Raw genomic sequence first — 25,153 nt, forward strand, 5'->3', positions numbered from 1 at the left:
TGGAGTTAGGCTATGAATAATTGAGCATAATTAAAATACTGAAAATTTTTCTATATTGATTATGGACACATGTTTATTACTTCATGTCTTGGACATTTGATATAATAAAACTATCCATTTTCTTTCTCAGATTAACTTTTAGATCATCTTTCAGTTTATGGCTGTGATCATTTTCTATAACTTGGGTCTGAAGTTGGAGGCAAGACTTAGGTTAGTTTGATAATTGAAAAAAAGCAGTAGTTTTATTTTTTTAATATTACTTCACTTATCCAGAATACAAGTTCTCATCATGCTTAATTCTAAGGTGGTTTAGAGAGTAGTGTCCTACCAATGACTTAAAAGCCTACTTTTTTTTCTGTTAGTGTCCCAGAGATACTAATATATCAGTTGGATCATTCTCAATTGTCCCATTCTCATTTTTAACCATATAAATAACATTTCTTTTAAGGCCAAACATAGCTCTTTTTATATCATACACTTCCTGAAAATCATTGTTAACAATATGTTCTTGCCTACTTAAAACTAACAGGTTTTTTTAGCTTTATTGTTGACTTCATATTGCATGTAATTCTAACATTTCTGATGTCATAGTATTCTGAAAATTCTCTCTTCTGCTTAAATTTCTTTAAACATTTTCAAAAATATTTTAGTATAAACTTAACAAACAATATGAACACTTCAATATGCAAAGAACAATAGAAGTGGTAAATGAAACTGAATATATGTACAATTTATTTTTATGTTTATTACATAGTATTTCTTCCCTCTCCAATATATTTTTTAATGTTTCCTTGATGCCCTTGTTTCACTCCCCACTAATTCTGCTTCTTTCTTGAAGTAAAAATACTTCCTTTTAACAAATAGGCACAGTCTAACAAAAGAGAGCAGTACCTTCTCCTTTTACAATTTTTGTATCCTTCCTTACATTATGGTTTTGTTTAATCCTTCCATGAGAGTAATGACTATATTTGATTCAATCTTAGTGATCTCTGAAACTTTTTTTTCTCCCTGAGTTTTTTTTTGTGACATTACTTTCTCCTGGTTCTCTGACCTTATTTGGACTTTTTCTATTTTCTCTCTCAATACACTGTTTCTCATAGTGACTTCATAAGATCTCATGGAACAAATTATCGCCAGATCGATAATCCATCCCATGTCTTTCTCCTGAGATCTAAGCCTACATAAATAAGCCTGTTGGGCATTTCAAACTCTATGCCCCTCAAACATGGTATATTCCTGACAGAATTCTTTTTAATTTCTTCAAAAACATCAACCCCTCTTCTGAATATCTGTGAATAATCACCATTCTTTCAGGTTCCCAGGTTCAGTATCTTGGTGTTATCCTCAATTTTTCTTTTTCAGTGGTGTTATTATGGATTTGACTGGGAAATATACCAGGCTTGATATCATGTTATAATGTCATTTGTAAATAGAAGCATTCAGAAGCTTGTCATTGATTGTAAATCTCTCTTTCATTGAGTCCTTTTGTAATTCTGAAGATTTGGATTTGAATCCTGGATTTTTCAAATTACAATTTGAGTTACTTTGGACAAGTAACAACTTCTCCAGGTTTTACTTTCTTTAAGTAAACCAAGTTAATTGGAGTAGATGATTTCTAGGTTTCTTTCAAACTCGAAGTACTTTGGCCCTTTGAAGGTTTCTGTGGAAAATTTCCTATGAAAATGTGTCCATTCTTTCTCTTGTTTATCAAAGTTGTCCTCAATTCTTGCTCAGATAATTAGAAAATAAACTTCAGGATTATACAGAAGTATAATGAGTATCCCTATAGTGTCACTTCATATATGTGTCTCTGTGTGTGTATATATGTGTGTGTGTGTGTGTGTGTGTGTGTATGTATATTAAAGAACCATAATGAGCAATATAGAGACTCTCCTTAAGAACAATGGAAACTAGCAAATAACAGAAATAATGAGCCTGGGAACCCCTAAGAAGCTGGGTGGGAAAAGTCTCATGACCCACTGGACAACTTCTGGGCAAGCATTCTGAGTTCTAGGGGAAGGCTGAGAGGAAGACCATACTGACAATTAGTCCATTGACAGTCAGCCTTGGATATACTGTGTGGTCTCCTCCGGGAATTCCTGGAGTGCTGATATGGGAGGGACCCACATCTATAAGTCCAAGGATTCCCATAGCATTCAGATATTACCAGAATATTCCTATCAAGTCAGGCCAAGAGGTGAAACAGAAGTCACTTCATTTTAATAAACATAATGTGTAAGTCATGTCATCATATTTATGATGACATGGTCTTTGAATAGAAGGGACAACTACTGTGGAATGACTGCTATGTCAGTACTTATTTGTCTAGTCGATTCTAATGTACTCTAATTTTTTATATCATCCATCACTTGGTCATATCTTGTGTTGGCCTATCATCTTTCTTATAACATTAATAACATAAAAGTATCATTTATTGTTTCTTTAAATTAATAAAATATATTGAGAAATGGTAAGAGCTTTAATTTTCTTCATATCTTATACTTCTATACCAGATATACTAGGCTTTTAGCTCTTAAGGAGAAAATGTGATAATCCATTCAAAATTTTTGTTTTAAATTTGTTGTGATTTTTACCCATGAATATTTAAACTTGCTTAATCATCTTGTTTCTAAATTTTGAGATTTCTTTTTGAAATCTTTAGAATAAGATTTTTAAATACACAATCCTCAATTTTTCATTTAAACATCCCAAACTTTTAAATCAGCATTTGTATATTCATGTCTTCATATCTATGTCAATACTTCAGTGCATCTTTGATCTCATTAAGATGGGTACTTACTTTATGAACCATAATCCACTCATGCCTTTTTAACCTGTGTAATTCTTGTTCTATAAATTTCCTACAGGGGTTTTACCAACGGCCTGGAGTTCATTGAGGTCAGGAGTTCTTAAACTTTTTTGCGTCATAGACTCCTTTGTCATTCTTACAAAGTCTATGGACCCTTTTCAGAATAAAGTTTTAAATTGAATTAAATGTATAAGGATATAAAAATCAATTATATTGAAGCATATTTATCAAAATATTTTTTAAAGAAGTTCAAGGATCCCAGTTAAGAATTCCTGATAATGGGCAGGTACTAGTGTAGCATTTGAGCTATCTTGACTTTTTTGGTTTTATTATTTTTACTTTTTAATATCTGAAGAACCCAGGCTTCTATCATCTGAATGTTTCCTCTACCAGTGCAATTTGGAAACCTTCCAGATCTTGTAGACTTTCTTTGTGAATTGCTCTGTTAAAATGAATCATTTTAAAAAATCATTTCAAAAAATCATTCTATTAATGAGACTTGTCTTTGGATGATAGCTGATCCACAGTCCATCCTAAACTAGTACTAAAAACCTTTGCAGATTCTGACAGTATTTATATCTTATTGACATAATGTAGGATCACTTATCTGCCATGATGAAATCTCAGAGGAGTGTTCATGAAAATTATATCTTAGAATATCACTATATGTAACATATAATTTAGTATATTTTAGAGTATCACTATATATATCATATATTTTATGAAAAGTTTTATTTTCCCAGTTTTGCTGTTTTTGTATGACTCAGCAAAAATCATTTCAAATTTATTTGCTAATATAATGAGGATTATAATATTCTGTATAGATGATGCTTTATTGGGAAGATGTTAAATGTCAAGGAAGGTCAATATAAAAGAAATGTTTTAGAAATAAAACTTGTTTAGCTTGGTATACCAGTAAATAGAGAAAATATTTGCAGATACAATATATGGTATTTAAAAATCAAAATTAAGGAATATAGAGGTTTGTAGGAGTCTAGTAGAAGGGAGAAAATAATTTAGAAAAGTTAGTGGGAGAAAAGTTTCAAAAGGATTTGAATGTCAAGGACTTTGTAATATGAAATAAAAAGCAAATTAACATTAAAGTAATAACTGCAGTAGAATTTTCATAACAAGGTATAAATAATAGGGATAGTCATTTCATTGTGATTTCATTAGTATGGGGAATCCTAGATGAGGAAACTCCCTTTACCTATGAAAGCTGTTGCCTTTTCTTTTGTTGTTTTTGCAACTTTTAGTGTTAAAAGATTGTTTAGAGTATAAGGAGGTTGACTTACCTATGACTGTACAACTTATAAATATTAAAGTTGGATCTTCTTGGTTCTGAGGCCAGATCTATATCCACTACAAAATAATGCCTCATTGTATAATAATAGTTAGAGAACAATGGTCATTTGAGTGGGAAAAAGTATGCTGGTATTCTTAAGAAATGGAGATTATAATATAAATTAGAAATGATCTCAGGGCAGCAAAGTGGTACAGTGGATAGTGCACTAGCCCTGGAGTCAGGAAGACATGAGTTCAAATTTGCTCTCAGACTCTAGTCACATAACCCCCATTGCCTAGCAAAACAAAAAAATGGTCTCATGAGATGATCTCATAGAATTTTTTGTATTTTGTCAAGAAAATAAGAAATAAATGTTATTTTTCATTAATGACCCAGAAAGAACTAAACATTTTATTTCAGGGCCCTTCAGAACATAAATTGAGAATTATATTGATGTTCCAAATCTTCCTTTAATTCCATGTAATTTTTTTGAATATTGGATTCATCATCATCATCATCATAATATTAATGGGATAACTTTATTTTTCTTGCGAAGAATGAAATTTTTGTTATTATGTTAAAATACTTCTAATCTTTTTTTCTGTGATCAATCAATAAATATGTTACGAAAGGAAAATGTCAGTGGAAAACATTGAAACAGTATATGGTCATGGCTTTTAATTATCTCAAATATATCCAATTAAGAATGCACTAAGCATCAACAAATTTCTTGTAAAAATTTTTTCAAAGATTTATATTGTTAAGATATGAGACTTTTAAGTATTTTATTTGACAGAAAAATAAATGTTAAAATAACATTGAAGCAGGGTATTTCACTAAAAATTTTTTACAATATATTATAGAATAATAAGCTACTGTCATTTTTTCTAAATTTATATTTTTATGCTTGTAAATCATAAGAATCATATATGATAGATTAGAAACTTTTTGGAAAATTCTCATTTTATATCATGAACTTGAAATGGAAATCATTTCTAAATGATTTTTATTTGTGTGAATAATGCAAATATGTTTTCAATTTGATTTTTCCTCATGTGAAGATATCTTTGATATTATTTATGAATATGTTTACTCAGAACTTGGGTTAATTATGTAAATATTGCATTTGGAATATTATAATTTTGTTTAATTCTTGTCCCTGATGGGGAAAAGGTGGAATCTTCTTTAAACTTTCCATTCATTTGAATGCTTGAGTTATTTTAAAATAACATGATATCAGATGCGGCTAGGTGGTGCAGTGGATAGAGCACCAGCCCTGGAGTCAGGAGTACCTCAGTTCAAATCTGGCCTCAGACGCTTAATAATCACCTAGTTGTGTGATACTGGGCAAGCCACTTTACCCCATTGCCTTGCAAAAACTAAAAATAATAATAATAATAAGAATTTGATATCTATTATTTTTATAGGAATTTCACCAGCCATCCTTACCTAGTCCAGAAACTTTAATGGAGTCACAGAAGCTTGAAATTGACTCTTTACAGGAGAAATTAAAAACAGCAAATTTTAAACCATCAGAGAAGAGATCCTCTACTGGTATTCATATAGGAAACATCATCTCAAGAACTGGAAGAATACATGAGGTAGAGAAGCTTTATGTCATGATGACTTAAGTCAAACAATTTTGCTTGATGGGAGGTCCAAAAAATTCACAAAATTAATTGTTATTTATTATTTTGGAAGTTTATTTAAAGCAATTATCTCCTAAAGACTCATTAAAATAACAGTTTGAAGTAGAAAGTTTTACTTTGTTAAAACAATAGATCCATAAATTATTTTAGAGGGCTGTTTATGCATTTAAAAATCAATATTTATCATGTTTCATCTAGTATATTGAAGAAACCATGTGTTTATTTTGCCTTTAAAATGACCATACATTTTGTTGATATTAAAAATCAATAATAGTAGATATAATGCTAATAAACCTGACATTCATATCAATTGATGAATTTTTTGATCTGAAGATAAGACTCAGGACAGTCATGTTTTAAAAATAAAAAGTTTCAAAATAAGTAGTCTTTCATTTAGATGTCATATTTTATATTTGAAAAGCAATATAAGTTGTGGATAGAGTTTTGATACTAGAGTCAGGAAGTCTTGAGTTCAAATCCAACTTTTGGCATATATTTGTGGTAAGATAGTGGGCAAGTCTTTTAACCATTTTATCCCAGGAAATACAAGATTATATGTTGTTGAATAGTTACTGATCTTTATTGGAAGAAGGCATTTCCTCCCAGGAAAGTACCTACACAAATAAAATCACAATTTCTTTCTATATCCCACCTTATTTGCATATAGTAAAATAGTTAAATCATTTCCCCTTCATCACAGATACAAAGAGGAACCTCAGTATTGCAATTAATAAAGAAATTGTTAATTTTAAAATAATATAATTACTCATATATAGAATTATTATCTTTTCCTTTTAAAGTAATCATTGCATGTACTGGCATTATCTCAAATAAAGTTATCCCATTATATCTCAATAGATGATTTGAAATTTTTATTTAGTTAAAATATCAGTGTAGCAATATTACATTGTAAAAAATTTGTCTCTGGATCAGTTCATAAAACCACTTTTCTTCCTCAAAAGGAATTTCAAAATGCTTCTCTTCAAGTTTTGTATTGCTTAATTATTTTAATCAAAGTATTTTCCTTTTATAATGATATTATATTTTCTAGAAAAGCAGTGAAATTAAGATATATATTAATACAAATGATTTCTGCTTTTAGCATTTGCCAGTTTGTTTTATAAGTTGACAATATTTCTGGTAATAACTACCTAAGATTTGACTCAAGAACAAAAAGTGGTATTTTATTTGTTCATTCTAAAATAATTCATAGTTTAAAAAAAACTGTTCCATTGCCATAACTATAGTATTTGATTTTGCTACTGTGAGTAGGAAAAATACTTTTGAACTATTCATTGTTCCTCGGAAAAAATGTAGAAAATGAGAAGGAATCTTCTAAATACAACTTAATCTCTTTTTTCATGAGGACCTGAAGTATGAACAAGATGCTGCCCAGCTTAATAGTGGTGCTTTCACATATTCCTTCTCCAGATTGCTATATGAAGCTGTACATAATATAAACACATATTCTTGTCTCTAGTTAGCCACATTATAGTTAATGACCATATGGTCATTATGGTATAAGATCTACTGTCTGTTGTATTTATATTCCTCAAGCATATTGTTCCTTCAACTTCACAGTGTGTTAAACTATTTCAAAGGGAAAAAAAATCCTTTCCCTCTTGTTTCTGGTTGTCCTATCAAGTGTAACCTTGGACCCTTATAGAGCAATTAGACCAGCCTCCATCCCCTCCTTTGTAATGAGGTTTCTTGCATTTCTGAGTCTATAACCCTTTAGTCTTCCCTAATGGGACATCATTATTCTGAAAGAAACAATGTAAATGTAAATGAATATTCTCATTAACGAGTCACAGAGAAACCTTTAGCGGTAGCACTGTGGTAATTCTGCTTGTTATTTCTCTGGTATTCCATGCAGGATTTTTTTATAATTCATTATTAGTATTCAAAATTACTTGTTCTTTAATTTTGCATGTCTTTCATAATCCAGTGTTCCAACTAGTTCAACCATGTCCTTGTTTTATTCTCGAGGAACCACCTGTGAAACGTTCAAGGTCTCTGTCCCCAAAGAGGTGTTTTAAAGACTCGGAGGACATCATGAAGCTTAAAACTGCCGAAAGGAAGATTGAAAACTTAGAGAAGACACTGCAGCTAAAGGTGAACATTAAAAAAAAATCTCTTTAGTGTTAACCTTGCAGAGATAAAGATATACCAAAGCAAATATACACTTTGCAAAATACTGCATTTATATCCTATTATGTATTTGAATTACTGACAGAAAACTGTAGGTACTTGGTTTCATTTTTAAGAGTTCTAAGGACCATACAAGTAATGAAAAATGCTAGATAAAAATGAATGTAGGTTGTATGATTTTACATTATATGAGGTTTTGGTGGGAAGTATTTTTGTTTTTAATTTTCTGATATAATCAGAGTGTTGTTTAACTGAGTGAAAGTAAAGATAAATACATATATACAAATATGTTTATTTATGTAGATATTTGTGTGAATATACACATGCATATAAACTATACTGGTAGAGGGAGAAGATATATAGCTATAGATATACACATTTATGTATATCTATATCTCTGTCTCTATTCTCCCTCTATTGATACAGTGTATAAATGCTCTGATTTATTGGGATAAACTTTAAGAATTGCTGTGTATGGAAAAATTCAGTACTTCTCAGCCAACTTGGTGACAAGCCTCCCCTAATTAAACCAGTACTCAAATCATACAATCCCCATGGCCATACTCAAATCTTTCCTGGCATGGTCGAAACTGCTAGAATTTGTACTACATTGGCATGGACTTGGAGGAACCAGAGTCAAAATCATCTCACAATGAGGTGTTGGAACAAGATTTGTAGAAAGTTTAAAAAAATATTGAAAACATGTAAAAATGAAAATTTATTGACCAAATTTACAGAGCATTAGGAAAACAGATGTAGAGGTCAAAAATATCTTTGATGTCTAGTTCAGACTCATTTTCAGATAAAGAAACTGTGCTCATGAGTTTCCTAGGCTTACTCAGTATAAGCATAGAGTCCAGTTCATCTGACTAAATGTAGTGCTTTTTCTGTTATACCAGGTGGCCTTCTTTTGGTTTGGTTTCTTTACAATTAAACTGTAGAGATCATTATTTAATCATAAATTCTTTTTTTGCAAGGAAAATGGGGTTAAGTGGCTTGCCCAAGGCCACACAGCTAGGTAATTATTAAGTGTCTGAGACCGGATTTGAACCCAGGTACTCCTGACTTCAGGGCTGGTGCTTTATCCACTGTGCCATCTATCCACCCCTAATCATAAATTCTTGCAAGTGTGAAAGGAAATATTTTTTTACCATTACTGACTCTTCATCAATATCAAAATGTGCTATATCTAAATCAGTACATAGACATTAACTCTATGACTTGGAGAATGAGGCTAACCTGAGCTTGATAGTTTTGATTTCAGTAAAGCTAAAACCTATTGAATCTTTAATAGTTTTACATCACCAATATATTATGAGCCCCTGGGAAATGGGAGTTCTCAGGCAACTTAAGGAATTGTGAACCAGACCAGGTCAGAAACGGGGCAGATACTAAAATCAGTGAATGACTACTTGGGTAAAATAAAGATTCTAAGTTTTTATTTTTTAAAGAAAAAAAAGAAAAAAGTAGTCAGACATAATCAGCTCTTCTTTGAGACATTCCCTAAGATATACTTGCTGAATTTCCCTTTCTACTGGAAATAATCATAGATCTTGATTTTATTTCTTGTCCCCATATTTACGGGATTTTGGAAAAAGGGTTATGATTTAGCTTGGTGTTACTGAGTGTCAGCTTCCTTTCTTTCCCCATTTATACCTCTAGACCAGAAACTAATGACTATTGAATATTTGAACATTAAGTAATGTCTTCTGAAATTATTTAGAAGGTATTTGTTAATATGGAAGATTAGAATGCATTCTATTCAAAACTTGTGTTGAGGTAAAAATAATATTTGATTTGAACTTCAATGATAAAATTTCAGAAACTAAAGCAAGCCTACATATTAAAATGTCAAATAATAATTATTACTTTATGATGAAATAGCCTGTGTTTCTTAAATAGTAATTTGTGTTAATTCAGAATGAAACTAAATGTTCTACAAAGACATTACTGCTTCAGGGTTATTCTTATCCTACTTTAAGCAAACAAAACTTAATTTGTGGATAATGCATAGGGTTTGTAGGTTTCCTAGGTTTCCACCAAACAGAATTTTCAAAGTATTTTTATTTACTTGCACAACTTCTTGAGTCTTTGAGGAATTTAATAAAGTGTCATTTCCTTCTTCTGGGAGTTGGCAAATTACTGCTTTTGCCCTTCAACTGTGGAAGTGATTCACACACATTGCCCTTCTGGAAATCTGAGCCCAAAATAATAACAATGTTTGTCCTTCATTCTCAAAGAAGACTATAATATCAGGGAGGTGATGCCATGAGAAATACATGAATTGGATTTGAGTGAGGAGGGGCTGTGCTAGGTCATCAGCCTCACTTTCTCCTCCTGAGCCATCTGGGTCCAGTGGCCAGATATAAATCCGGATGACTGGAGATGACCCTAGATGTGAGGCAATCATTGTTAAGTATCTTGCCCAAGGTCACACAGCTAGTTAGTGTCAATTGTCTGAGGTTGGATTCAAACTGCTGTCCTCCTATCTCCAAGGCCAGTGCTCTACACTGCACTACCTCATTGCCATTGAGCTCAAAATATTTATTCAGAACTGAAGGTTGCTTAGGAGTTGAAATAGAACCTGTCTCTTATCATATTTCCTTCATCTGATCTGTCTGAGAATGACTGTGAAACAAAGGAAGGTAATAGGAAGAGCACTGAATTTGTAAGTATTGGAAATATATTTAAGTATTATGTTATAACCTTCAGAAAGTCTTCACCTCCTTGAGCTACAGTTACCTTGTCTGTAAAATTAAGGAATTTAGGAAAAAGGTGATAAGATAGCATCCATATTGCTTTCTAAGATCACTGACTTAAAATTATTTGGAATGTTAGATGACTATCCTAATGAACCAAATCATTCTCAAGCCTAGCAAGGTTTCTGCTAGGTCAGGGACTCATTTTTTGAGATATGGCTTTTTTTGTAACTACACCAGTGCTTAGCAAAGGTCTGGAACATAGTAGGTGCTTAATAAAGCTTAGTTGAATGAGTGGTAAAAGAGACTTATCACCAATGATGGTATGCTGCTGCTGATAATGTGTGTATGTCTATGTATATATTGATCATAGTAAGTCATGACATTATCTCCTGTGGGATAGAAAGGTTGTGATCTGTTCTGGGAGTACCTTATTCACAGATCTTTTGAAGTAATGAAGGAGGTTATTGAAGGATATGACACAATCACAGGATTTTAGAATTAGAGGAGAACTCAGAAGTCATTTAGTCCCTCTCCCATCACCCCCATAGCATTAAAAAGAATCATCACTACAACATAGTACTCAAGTTATCATCCAGACTCTGCTTGTAGATCACCAATGAGGGTAAAACCTATTTTCTCCAGAGTATTCTCATTCTATTTTGGGATAACTCAAATTGTTGCAGAGTGTTTTCCCCTCATGTTAAATTTCTCTCTTTTCAATTTTAACCTTTTTTATACCACTTGTAGCTTTTTTTAATATTAAAAACTAATTTCTAATTTCTGACACTTTTCCTATACAACAGCTCTTCAAATACTTGAAGATTATTTCCCTTCTGAGTCATCTTTTCTCCAGGGCAAACTTCCTGTTTAACTTTATTTGATCCACCCCCAGGTATGGATGAATATAGGGCTCTTCATCATCATCATCATCATCATCATTTCTTTTTTCTCCCCAAATTTTATATTTTTGAGTTTTATTAATGTGTTTTTAAAACATTAAAAACATTTCAAGATCACTCCCACTTCTGAGGTCATTTATAACAATGTAAAACAGTTAACTAAAACTAATATAGAATAACCTTTTGAATGTTCATGCACCATTTTATATCTGTAGCATATCTACCCTTAATCCCTTCTCTATTTTATAAAAAAAAAATTATAGAAATCTAGTTTCTCTTTCTCCTACCTTTTCAGTCCCCATTGGGGAAAAATAAAAGAAAAATAAACTTTCTTATAACAAGTACACATGGTCAGACAATACAGATTCTCTCAAAGTTTGTACACAAATGTAGACGGATAGCTGGATAGAGAGATAATGAAATAATTTTATGTATATCATTCTCCATCACTAAATCATTGCCTCTCTCTAGTGGACAGCATGTTTCAACATTAGTTCTCTGGAATCATTAATGGTTTTTTTTTTATTGATCATAGCTTTTAAAACTTTCAGAGTTGTTTTTACAGTATTCTAATAGTAAGGATTGTAATTGTCCTTTTGGTTCTCCTCATCTCATTCTTCATTGTTTACAAAGTCCTCAAAAATCATTTATTTGTATAATATTGATAGCATAAGTACTTATGTTTAAAAAGTCTTCAGTAATTTTGATAGAAGTGATAAAATTTCACAACTGATTACATTTGTGTGCAAGTAAGAGATTGAGGGTGAATCATAATTTTTGAGCCTAGGTTACTGGGAGGGAACACTGATCCCTGGTAGGGTTGTAAGGGATAGGATGATGAATTCTGTTTTGGACTCATTCTGTTTCAGCTGTGTACAAGGCATCCAAATAAAAAATGAGGATAAGAGCCTAGGAGTCAGGAGAGAATAAGTTAGGGCTGGATACATAGATGGGAATCAGATGCATAAAGATAATAACTAAATACATGAAAGTTGAGTAAGAACACCAAGTGGGAGACTAGAGAGAGAAAATAGAAGAGACATTAGGACAGAATCTTGGGGAACACCTGTGAATTAAAAGACTATAAATAGAGATAGAACAAAAGAGACTGAGAATTATTAGATATGTAGGGAAAAATACTAGGAGAAAACAGTGCCAAGAAAACCTAAGAGGAAAGAATATCAAAAAAAGAGTGAAATGAATGACAATGTCAGGGGTTGCAGAGAAGTTGAGCGATATTGGAATTGAGAAAAGTCCATTTGATTTGGTAATTATAGAGCCTTTTAGTTATATGAAGAGACCTGAAGCTAGACTTCAAAAGGTTTATAGGGGAAATGAGAAGAGAGGAACAGGAACACCAATTGCATACAGATTTTTAAAGGAGATTAGCCACAAAAGTGGGGGGGAACCAAGGAAGGTAGCTAGCAGGCTTAATTAGATCTAGTCAAGGGTTTTTTCCAACAGCACAGAAACATGGTCCTGTTTTTAAGGACCAGGAAAGTAGTCAATAGACAGAGTGGAGAGTGGAGTTGATACTGTAATCTACTTAAAGAGTGGAATGGGATCAAAGATGTATTTTCAAGGGTTTTGTCTTGGCAAAGATTTTGCCTTGATAAGGAGAAAGAATACTTCATATGAGTCAGGGGTGAAGAATGAAATAGTGGTGAAGGAAAGCTGAATGACATGACATGAGGAAGAGAAAAGAAGAAACTATTGGCAATTGACCTCATTTTTTTTCAATTTAATGTGAGGCGCCATCTTTAGTTGAGGAGTTGAAGAGAAAGGGTGCCATGGGAGACTTGAAGACAGATGAAAAAGACTGGAATAACCACTGTAGGGACCAACAATTTGTTTAGGGATGTGGCAAGGCATTGCCTTCCTGTAGTGAGGACACAGTTGAGATTATCTAACAGGAGTTTGTAGTGCACTCAGTTATTTTCTCCATCTCCATTTAGCAACACATATATAGAAATGAAGGCAGCAGATGTTGGGACAGGGCAATATGTTTGATGGATTGTGTGGAGCCAAACCAATTCACCAAGTGGTTGAGATAAAGAAAGGGTGAGGATGAGAACAGTATTAAGAATCATAAAGCAGATTGATAATGGAATGATAAAACATGTTTGGATAGCAATTTGGGAGATCATGAATATGATGATGCAAGAATGAAGTTATGACCATCTCTGTGTATAGCTGAAGTAAAGTGGAGGAATACGTCAAAGGAATTGAATAGACTGAGGAAATGGAAATAGGAGTTAGTTTCAAGAGTGGCACTATGAACCAGGCATGAAACTCAGTGAGCAAGAAGAAAGATTTACCTCTGTTAGAAAACAACCTTTAGAATCTTAATTGAGTGATAAATTTGGATTGAGGCTGCTCGGTAGTACAGTGGGGAGACCCTGGAGTAAAGAAGGCTCATCTTGCCCCAGACACTTTCCAATGTGTGACCCTGGGTAAGTCACTCAGCTCAATTTGCCTCAGCTGACTAATTTCTAAAATGAGCTGGAGATGAAAATGACAAATCATTCCAGAATCTTTGCCAAGAAAATTCCAAATGGAATCACTAGTTTCACATCAAATGAATGATCATCAAAAGAGAGGTTATGGAGTGATAGTATAGAAGCAGAGTCAGGTGTATCAGTAGGGAACAACTCTATAGTGACTGGTAGTTGCAAGTATAACTGAAAATGCAACTAGTACTGAATAGCATAGCCAGAGATGGAGTAGATCAGGAGGAAGCTAGTTCTTCATGAGAATCAGAGAACAGCAGAGAGGAAAAGGAAGAGGTCTTAGAAGAAAGTAAGCTTGTTAACTATCCAGCAGGCATCCCAGAGTGCACAGGGAAGGGATATTGGTAGGGTGGGAGAGCATGTTTACAAAGATAGTCAGTTGTAGGCAGAGTGGTTTGTATCTCAGTGATACAGCATTACTAAAGAAAAAAAATAAATAACAAGACAGATTAATTATAGAGCCATATACCTATTTTCCTCATCTCCATAAATTTTTTTTGGTAATTTAAAAATTCTGAACTAGAGAGAAATAGGAGAAGGCAAGAAAGGAGAGGGAGGGAGGGATGGGGGAGAGAGAGAAACCATTTCTATAAACATAGTAGAACATAATAAGAAGAGGGTATATAAAACTATAAATTTTCCTTTCATAAATGAATGTGCTAAATGTATATAATAAATTCTTTTTATAAATGTATATAATAAACTCTGTATTCTAATTTCAAAATTGTCATGCTTATTACCTATTAAAATATTAACATTATATATTCATTCAACATCTTTCAATTGTTCAAATAAATTTACTTCTTCCTTTCTCCTGATCTTCATTTGTATTTTCAAGTTCCTTCTCAGGTCTGGTCTTTACATCAGAAATACTTGAAAATCTTCTGTTCTAGTGAAGGGTTCCATTTTCCCCTTTAGGACTGTATTTAGGATTATAACTTATAGAGTAAGTTATTCTTAGTGAGAAGCCAGTCTCTTGTTTTTTAGAATAATTTATTTCAAGATTTACACTGGTTTTTAGTGGAAGCTATCAGATTTCATGTAATCCCAAATGGACTTGAAATACTTTCTTCAGGATTCTGGTAGAATTTTTTTTCAAATCTTTGCCTGATAAGAGGTTGGTGTGATGAGAGGCAAATATCACATACACTATTGGCATAATTACTATATTGGTAAATTGTGAGAGGTCAATGGAATAATAAATGTTCTTTTAAAAATATGAGAAAGACAAGGGAATTGAGGATAGGAGGATAAGCATCTTGAAAAGATTGGCATGTATGCTATTATGCAGTTGATGACAGTAGTATTTAAACAACAACAAATAACATTTATGTACCACTTTAAAGTTTGCAAAGCACTTTACATATAATTTTCATTAATAATAAGGGAATTCATAATAAGAGAAGCTGAGAAACTTGATGAGGTTGTAAAAGAACCACTATTCTACTTTGTTTGGGATGTAGAGTGAGAGAAAGGAGTAAGGACAGAAAGATAGTTTGAAGTCAAACTAGAGCAATGAATTCTTGTTTATAATTTGAAAATATGGAGTCACTAAAGGCTTCTAGGCATGTAAATGATGTTTTAGACCAGATTCTGCTTTGCTTAATAGGGTTAAATTCATTTTGAGGCAATAAATGTTTATTAAGTGTTTGCTATAGGTGAAGTTCTTCTTGGTTTTGTGGTGCCAAATCTGGATGAAAAAAAATATATGCTTGTACATTTTAGCCAAATATGTTAGAAACAGCAAAATTAATAAACTCATTGGAGAATTCCATAACATTTGAATATTCCATACCCACAATTCTTGGCCTTTGTAAATAAGTAGTAAATAAGTAAATAAGTAAAAAAACACGCTTTCTCATATTCGTTCTTAGGGGCCAAACTTGGTCATTATAATTTCATGTCATTCAGCTTTGCTAATTTTGTTATTGTTCTTTCCCTTTACATTGCCTTAGTCATTGTGTATTATATTTTCCTGGTTCTACTTAGCAGTACATCAGTTCATGTAAATCTTTGTCATGTGTCTTTTAGTTACTTTCCTTATATAATTCCACATTGCCTTATAGAATAATTTGTCAACTTGACCACCAATGTTTTCCTGTTTTCACAACCCCTGCAATCCCCATCAGTGTCTACTATTCTGCCTCTTATGTCATCTTTATGCATTTTCTAGATGTATGATGAAACCTTTGCATTTTTGACATTTATCTTAATATGAATGAATTTATGAAAAATGTTTATTAAGTTGAAGAACTATGTTAAGCACTAGTGAATACAACACAAAAACAAAGATCTCAAAAAGCTTCCAATCTAATGGAGGAACCAGCATACTTAGGAGTGTGTCCATCCTTCCTTCCTTCCTTCCTTCCTTCCTTCCTTCCTTCCTTCCTTCCTTCCTTCCTTCCTTCCTTCCTACCTCCTTTCTTTTTCATTGTATCACCTTTAGTATTTGATGTAAGGTGTCAGTTAATAAAAATTTTAAGCACCTACTATATTCTAGGCACTTGCTAATCTTTGGAAATAAAAAGAAAGGCAAAGGAAACTTCGCACTCTTAAAAGTTCTTGGTCCACAGGGGCAACAACAGGAAAAGAACTCTGCAAAAACCATAAGAATCTATGTGTATCTATATGCTTACCTATATACATATTTATACAGATATTTATGTACCCACATATACAATTAACAGAGGAAAAAGCACTAGCAGCATTAAGGGAAATCAAGCAAGACTTCTCATAGGAGGGGGGATTTTAACTGATAAAAGTCCTGGAAACCAGAAACTAGTGATGAGGAGGGAGAGAATTCTAGGTCTAGGGAACAGTCTATGAAAATGTCTTGGGTGATGATCAGCTAGGAGAACAGTGTCCTTGAATTGCAGTGATGGAGAGGAGGAAGAAATGGATGCCAGAGAGGTAAATTGGGGCCAGTTTGTGAGGGGCCTTGAATAATGAACCAGTTTCTTAAATAGTGGGGTGACGTCAATATTGGCTTTAGGAAGATTAATTTGATATTTAAGTTGTGGATGGACAGCAATTGGGAAATACTTGTTACAGGGAGAGAAACCAAAAGACTTAGTTGTTAGTTTCAACTCAGTTTTTGCCAGAGCACTTGGCAGTGTTCATAGCAGTTCCTGTCAGGAAAAGAGTTCTTTCCTATGTAGTCTGTTCAGGGGTTTATTGGATCTTGGTTTATTAAATTCGGTTATTTCTGATTCTTTCTTGTCTTGTCTATTCCATTGATCTACTTTTTCTTCTTTATTTTTTTAAGAAGTCACAAAATATTTTGATAACTACTGCTCTATAATAAAAAATGGCCTTTAAATTTATTGCAGTGTTAAACTTAAAGCTTGAAAAATTAGTTTTAATAACTTAAAACAAAAGTAAGTCATTTTGGGCCACCTTGTATGTAGGGAAGTGTTTCCATCTTTTCATGATTTAAAATGGGAGAGGCAACTTGTCCTAGTCGGTAGAAATCCAGAAAGGGAGGAAGACCAGGCATCAAGTTCTTCTGACACCGACTGGCAGTGTCACCCTGGGTCACTCACTTAACTTCTTTGCTGTATGTCATATACTTATTAGCTGGGTGACCTTGGACAAGTCACTGATTGCCTCATATCCAGGGCCATCTCCAGTCATCCTGATTCATATCTGACCACTGGAACCAGATGGCTCCAGAGGAGAAAAAGAGGCTAGTGACTTAGCCTCCCCTTCTTAAATCCAATTCATTTGCTTGTCATGGCATCACCTCCTTGATGTCATGGTCTTATTTGAGAGAGAAGGATAAACATCATCATCATCATCCACTCTTGTATAAAAAAACATGTTGCATAGAAATTCTTTTCTGCTTTGATAGAATGAATCTCATCCTCTAAAATTCCCTCACCTAATGAAATCATTGGTCTAGTCTCTATTTCTATACTTATTTTAAGCTCCCCTTCAAATTTAATATGAGAATAACACTTTCATTTTGAAGACTGGAAAATGAGGCCCATTAAGGTAGAATGCTCTTGAAAACTATATATTCTGAACCTTTAGTCCATTATTCTATCTACTAGACCAGGGGTTGGCACACTATGGTACAAGGACCAAATCTATCTCTCTCCCTGCTTTTGTACAACCTATAAGCTAAGAATGATTTTTGTATTTTCAAAAACAATAAAACTATTTAAAATATTTTAAAACACAGTTTTAGTTTATGAGTTGTACAGAAAAAGATTTGAGCTTCATTTAGCCTGCCTGCATAGTCTGATGACCATTGTACTTGACACTTCTTTGTTGAATCATTTCATTATGTACCAATGTGAAGCCCTCTGATTCGAGTTTATGTCTGTTTTTCTAACAAGTATAATATTTCGTCAAAGAGGATTGACAAATTTCATTCTTGTTCTCTTTTCATATAATGGCTCTCACGTTTAATAGTACTTGCACCAAAGCATTATCTACACACTTCATTTTTCAACATCTATTTAAAATAATTGAATTGCAACCCCTTTCCAAAGGTATTTCCAGTATAGTTTAGCAGAGTTTTTGTATGTTATTGAAATAAACTTCACAAATTTATTTGAGTTTTGAGGGGAGGGCAGGAATTTGATGTTGGGACTAAGCAACTAAGCAATCATCTTTATTGGCACTAATTTTTTGTCCTTCTGTCCTGAAGAAGACCATGACATCAGGAAGGTGATGCCATGACAAGTACATGAGTTGGATTTGAGGTAGCTGTGCTAGATCACCAGCCTCACTTTCTCCTCCAGAGACATCTGGATCCAGTGACCAGATATAGATCAGGATGACTGGAGATAGCCCTGGATATGAGACATCAGGGTTAAATGACTTGCCCATGGTCACACAGCTAGAAAATGTCAGACTGGATTTGAACCCCTGGCCTCTTGACTCCAAAGCCAGTGCTCTATCCACTGCTCCATCTAGCTGCCCCTTAATGCTACTAACACTACAAAATGGTTATTGGACTCTAAAAGAAGTAAACTTTGGAAAAAATTGGTATTCTTCGGCAAACTCCTTAACAAGTTCACATTGGGGGACAGTGCTTGAGGATTATGTAAATATATGGTGAAATTTTGAAGTCTTTGGTGTCAACTGGGTAATACAGTGAAAAGAAACTAATCTAGGAGTTGGGATAACTATTTTCACATTTAGTCTCAAATTCTTCCTAATTCTATGCTGTTGGGCATGTCACTTAACCCCTATCTACCTCAATTTACTCAATTATAAAACGAGAATAATATTAGCTCCTTTGTCACAGAGTTATTGTGAGGAGCAAATGAGATAATTATTTGTAAAAATACTTGGCACAGTGCCTGATACATAGTAAGTATTTAAAAATGCTTATTCCTGTCTTATTAATATTATTTTTGAAAATGAAAATATGTCAAATTATATTGTGGTAAAATACTTAGAAATAACTAGTGAACAGTTTTCAGATTTAACTGGAGGGATTTCAGTTTTTGGACTGTATTTCATTTGGACTTTAAGAGTATTGAGACTGATCATTCTTGTTCTGGAAGGATATAAGCATGCATTCTCCATAGCTATGTTGGAAGGAACATTATTAATTGGCTGTTCCAATTACCTCCTTAGCTAACTGGATGCCCTTAAGACATCTTTCTAAAAAATAGTTTTCAAATTACATGTAAATTATTTTTAAAATTTATTTTTTTCCAACTCATTTATCAAGTTTATTTTCTCCCTTCAACCATACTAATATAGTACCCAGAATTTGTTTTTACTGGAGGATTTGTGTACACAGGCTTATCCATATCACTGACAAGTAAGGCAAATGCTACTTCTTGGAATCGACCTGCCAAAGTACCTCTTGTCATCCAACCCCAATCTGCCCCTTGTTGAGCTTTATCTTCACTGTGCTGTGAGGCAACTTGATTGAATCTCATGCCAGACTTCAGTTTCTCCATGGCTTCCATGATTCTTCCAGGCTTTTCCCAGAATATGCTAGACCTTTACTATATTTCCACTACCTTTGGGACCCTGAGCCTTATCTGCACCCTCACTCCCAGAAGCTGCTCCCCCTTTCCCTCCTTTGCCAGAGCCACTCTTCTTAAGCTCTATCTTCCCACTTTCCTGCCTTAATATTTGTTTTTTAAGTTTTGAGTTACAAATTCTCTTTCTCCCTCTTCTCCCTTCTCATTGAGCAGACAAGATGTGCACAATAATATAATATTTATGTAAAACATATTTCCATATTAGTCATGTTGTGAAAGAAAACACAGACTAAAAAAACTCCAAGAAAAATAAAGTTTAAAAATATGGTTCAATCTGCATTCAGACTACACCAGTTATTTCTCTGGAAGTGAATAGTATTTTTTATCATGAGCCCTTTGGAATTGTCTTAGATCATTGTATTGCCGTGAATGACTAAGTTATTTACAGTTGGTCTTTGTACAGTATTACTGTTACCAAGTGAAATGTTCCCCTGGTTCTGCTCATTTCAGGTTGCATCATTTCATGTAAGTCTTTGTAGTTTTTTTGGAAAGTATCTTATTCATTTCTTATAGCACAATAGCACTTCCATCAAAGTCATATACCACAATTTATTCAACCATTCTCCAATTGTTGGATACCTTCTCAGTTAAAATTTTTTGCCACTACAAAGGTGCTGGTATAAATATTTTTGTAAATATGCATCCTTTTCCTTTTTGTAAATGTGTTTGGAATATAGATCTAGTAGTGCTATTGCTGGGTACACACAGTTTTATAATAACCTTTTGAGCAGACTTTCAAACTGATCTCCAGAATGGGTGGTTCAGTACACTACTGTCACAATTCTCCCACATCCCTTTCAACATTTGTCATTTTCCTTTTCTATAATATTTATCAATTTGATAAGTATGAAATGATATCTTAAAATTGTTTTAATTTGCATTTCCCTAATCAATACTGATTTAGAGCATTTTTTCATATGCATATAGAAAACTTGGATTACTTTCTCTAAAAACTGCCTGTTAATATCCTTTGAGCATTTATCAGTTGAGTAGAGACTTGTATTGCTATAAATTCCCCTTTTCTTTTTTTTCTTATAATCATACCTGCATTGCTTCTATCTGTGAAAAATCTTTTTTTATATGATCAGAATTATCCATTTTGTATCTTATAATGCTCTCTATCTCTCGTTTGTTCATAAATTCTTCCCTTATACATAGATATGACTGTTAAACTGCCCCATATTCCCCTAATTTTCTTATGGAATTACCCTTTATGTCTAAATCATGTATTTATTTTTACCTTTTCTTTGTTTATAATGTGAGGTGTTATTCTTTTCCTACTCTCATTTTTTTAATTAACTTTTTTTTCAGTCATCAATGACCTTTCTTTCCTTTCTGCTTCCCCTAATGATGATAAAGAAAAACAAAGCTCCTATTACAAAATATGTAATCAAGCAAAAAAATTCTCTATTGACTAGGTCTAAAAGTATAACTCATTTGACATTATTAATCTTATACTTTTGTGTTTGGAGGTGAGTATCATGTTTCATTACTGGTACTCTGAAATTTTGGATGGCTATTATACTGATCAGAGTTTCTCAGACTTTCAACTCTGCTTGACATTATGATATTGTTTTCTTTGAATACATTATTCTCTTGCTTCTTTTCACTTCACTCAATATCAGATTTTCATTCATATAAGTCTTTCCAGGTTTCTCTGAAACCACTCTCTTCATTATTTATTGTAGCATAATAGCATTCTGTCACATTTATATACCATAATTTGTTCAACATAGTTAATATTTATGCTCTGCTTTTCTAAATTTTTGCTATCACATAAAAGATTTCTTATGCTTCTCTTGACTTCTGTATTTTAATTTTCTCATCAAATCTTTTATTTTAATGTGGAAAATCTGGAAGGTCTCTGATTCATTAAAGACATATTTTTTCCCTTATGGGAGTATCTTCATTTTGCTGGGTAAGTTATATTTGTCTAGAAGTCTATAATTTTTGCTTTCTGGAATATTCTCAGCTCTCTGCTTCTTCATAATGGTGATTGCTAAGTGTTGTGTGATCTTGACTCTGACTCCTTGATACTTGATTTTTACTTTTTTGATTTATTTCAATTTTTTCTTTGACCTGGGTATTCCCCTGCAGATTCCCTCACTCAGCTGGAATTGGTCTGGTTATTCTCTCTGCCCTTGAAGACAGCCTCTCTTTCCTCTTAGTTCTGGGGTGCTGATGTGCTCTTCAGGGTTTTCTCTTGGTCATACTCTGTTCGCAGTGTCCACAGACTTTGCTTCTCTTTATGCTGGTCAAGGCTGGAAAGATGACCCTTCCCCAACTTTATTTAGATTTCATGTTCAGGATTCAGTTCAGAACATGTTTTAGATTTATGTGGAAGAATATTGTGGAATGGGAGCATGCTGTACTTCTTTTGACTTCTTTGCCATTTTTGTCTCAGTCCCTTCCAAGATATGTAATCTCAATCTGCCTAAAACTGAAGTCATTGACTCTGTCCCTCAATCTTCTCTCTTGCAAATTTTGTTGTTTCTGTCAAAGGCACAATTTGCTCTTCTAATTTCTCTGCTTCATAATCTTGGTGTACTCTTAGATAGCTAGAATTTCCACCCATGTCATTGCGCTGGCCTTTCCCCATTCCTGCCATGCATTTTCTCTTTACTTCCACTTAAGAGTCCTCACTTTAAAAGGCAGCTCAGGCCACTTCCACATTGAGCCTTTCCTAATCCCCATAACTGTTAGAGCCTATTTCCCAAACTATCTTGTACTTAACTATTTTGTATATATTTATTCACTTTACAGGAATGCAGAGTGCATTTTTATATCTCTTTTCTCTCCCATTAGGGTACAGATTCATTGTGAGTAGATAGTTTCATTCTATGTACTTGTGCCTCTTGTGTCTCGCACAGTGCCTGGCAATGAATAGGCCCTTATGAAGGACTTGCTAACTGATGTATGTCTTTTGTGGAGGAAAACTACCTCTTGTTCAATTTTCTAGTTTTACAGTAGTCTCACTTTTAATCAGCAGATTGAAGAACTGGGCTCATTTTGTTTGTAATAAGGAGGGATATTGAATCATACTCTCTTGTACTGACAAATTCTTAAGGAAAAAAGTAGAAAAATAGTCTGTAACATAATTATGTCATGATGCTAATTTAAATACTTTAACAATTTTAGTAGCAAATTCTTATAATTGTTTAAAACATGATGGATGACTTAATGATCTACCAGATTTATTAAGTAACAAACCAGTTCTGTTAGCCTAATGAGAACAATTCTCGTTCTTCAACTTTAGTTAAGTAAAAATACATTTATGATTATTTAATAATGTTTTAAATTGCAACTTGGTTGTGCTGCTTTTATTTGAAGCATAATATTAATATCTTTGATGAGAGTCTTCCATTTACTTCTTTGTGTTCCATAGATCCAAGAAAATGATGAGCTAAGAAATGCCCATGAAAAACGCAAAGAAAGGCTGCAGATGTTACAGACCAACTACAGAGCAGTAAAAGAGCAATTAAAACAGTTGGAAGAAAACTATAGCAAGTGAGTTACATAGCTCATAAAAATACCTCCCCTAAATATTACATGGAAAACAGCAGCATTGTAAGTGTTCTTAGTGGATTTTGTAAAATTGTTTGGCTAAATTTTTTACATGAATCTAAGCATATAGATGTCAATATTTAGTATTTTGAAATTATTTTGATGCAACTTAATATTTGGAAATTTTGATCTATTTATTTTACCTTTTAGTATCTCTTTAGAGAGGTTTAATCACAATTTATAATTTTAAAATGATAGTATATTACATATGATGTAATATTTATTTTATAGAATACTTGTTAGAGAAAAAATTTAAATTCACAACTTTAAAATGTAAAGACAAGAGGCATATGTCATCTACAACTTTCGGATAATAGTTTACAACTTTATTTGACATAATTTTTATTGAAATTTTTAACTATTCATTGGTTTGTTCTATAGTTGTCTGAATGAATTGGTGGTCTCAGTTCAGTTGCTGTGAACAGGTGTTCAGATCTCAGTTAGTAGTAAGTGGCTCCCTTGTTAACAGTATCAACAGAGGGCAAAGGACTGAATGAGCACAGAAAATGTAGTAGTCTCTTCTTTGCAAGAGATCCTTCAGGGCAGTGTTAATGGTATACATTGTTTGCCTGAATGTAGAAATAACATTTCTAAATTGGCCAGTACAGCACTTTTCTAAATTATAAACCAAGAGTTGATTTTTATCTCTTGAAAATTGGAATTTAAATGGAAATTTTCATTGTCTATTGATAAAATTGGCTCATAGTAGAGAAATTTCTTCTGATTATACTACTTTTTAATTATTTTGCCTGTAGGATAAAAAGTGTTATCAAATTGTACCTGAGCAAAAACAAAGTATAAAATAACTTTAGATTCTACTACTCTATCCACATAACTTTTCAAACCTTTGATTATGCAATGGCTCACTTCCCAATGTATGAATACCTAACAGCTTGCCTTTAAGACTGGGCATTTATACCACTTAGAGATTTTTTGGCAATACATGATGGATTAGTTGATGGCTTATAACCTTTCTTGGAGACTGTGACATCTCTACAATGTACATTTTCTCTATTGGCAGAATTTGAGAGATAGACCCAGTACTGCCATATGTCTTATTAAGAATTCTGCTTTCACATCAGAAGTCCAACTTTACAAAATTATTTTAGATCTTTAATTTAAACATACCAGGTTTTTTAAGTACTATCCAATCAAAACAGTATTCATATTGCCTTTTAGAAATATAACTAATGGATTTTTAAATTTCAAAGGTGCATGAATTTTTTTGGATCTTAAATTTTAGAAAAATAATAAAACATCTTGATTATTAAACAGAACTGGCAGAAACAAACAAATTAGAAGAGGAGAAGAGTCTCAGCAGCTCCTACAAGAAGATTCTAATGCTCTATGGAATGAGCTGACATATTTCAAAGGGGAACACCAGAAGCTACTGATTGAAAAGTGAGTTTTCTTTTTTCAACAATATGTACATGGAAAAACATTTGGGGAGGTTTTTATGTGGCCCAAAGGCCACTAGAGAGAGTACTTACATAATTTGAAGATTATACCATCTCCTTTTTACCCACAAAAAAGAAAAGAAAAAAAAGCATTGGCTTTTTTCATAATGCAGTGA

At 33.0% G+C, this 25,153-nt stretch overlaps 1 protein-coding gene and 1 pseudogene across 2 annotated transcripts in view; one reads left to right on the top strand and one right to left on the bottom strand.

Moving 5' to 3' along the window:
- Positions 1–25,153, top strand: part of CNTLN (centlein) — a 585,894-nt gene that overhangs the window by 321,674 nt on the left and 239,067 nt on the right. For both annotated transcript variants that reach the window (XM_074197564.1, XM_074197563.1), the window contains exons 9-12: positions 5,522–5,695; positions 7,733–7,858; positions 23,402–23,523; positions 24,856–24,981. In XM_074197564.1, coding sequence (XP_074053665.1) covers positions 5,522–5,695; positions 7,733–7,858; positions 23,402–23,523; positions 24,856–24,981 — 548 coding nt within the window. The remainder of the gene's footprint in view (positions 1–5,521; positions 5,696–7,732; positions 7,859–23,401; positions 23,524–24,855; positions 24,982–25,153) is intronic.
- Positions 19,696–22,615, bottom strand: LOC141495073 (peptidyl-prolyl cis-trans isomerase NIMA-interacting 4 pseudogene; annotated as a pseudogene).

This window comes from Macrotis lagotis, chromosome 8 (genome assembly GCF_037893015.1).
Source record: "Macrotis lagotis isolate mMagLag1 chromosome 8, bilby.v1.9.chrom.fasta, whole genome shotgun sequence".
Lineage (NCBI taxonomy): Eukaryota > Metazoa > Chordata > Mammalia > Peramelemorphia > Peramelidae > Macrotis > Macrotis lagotis.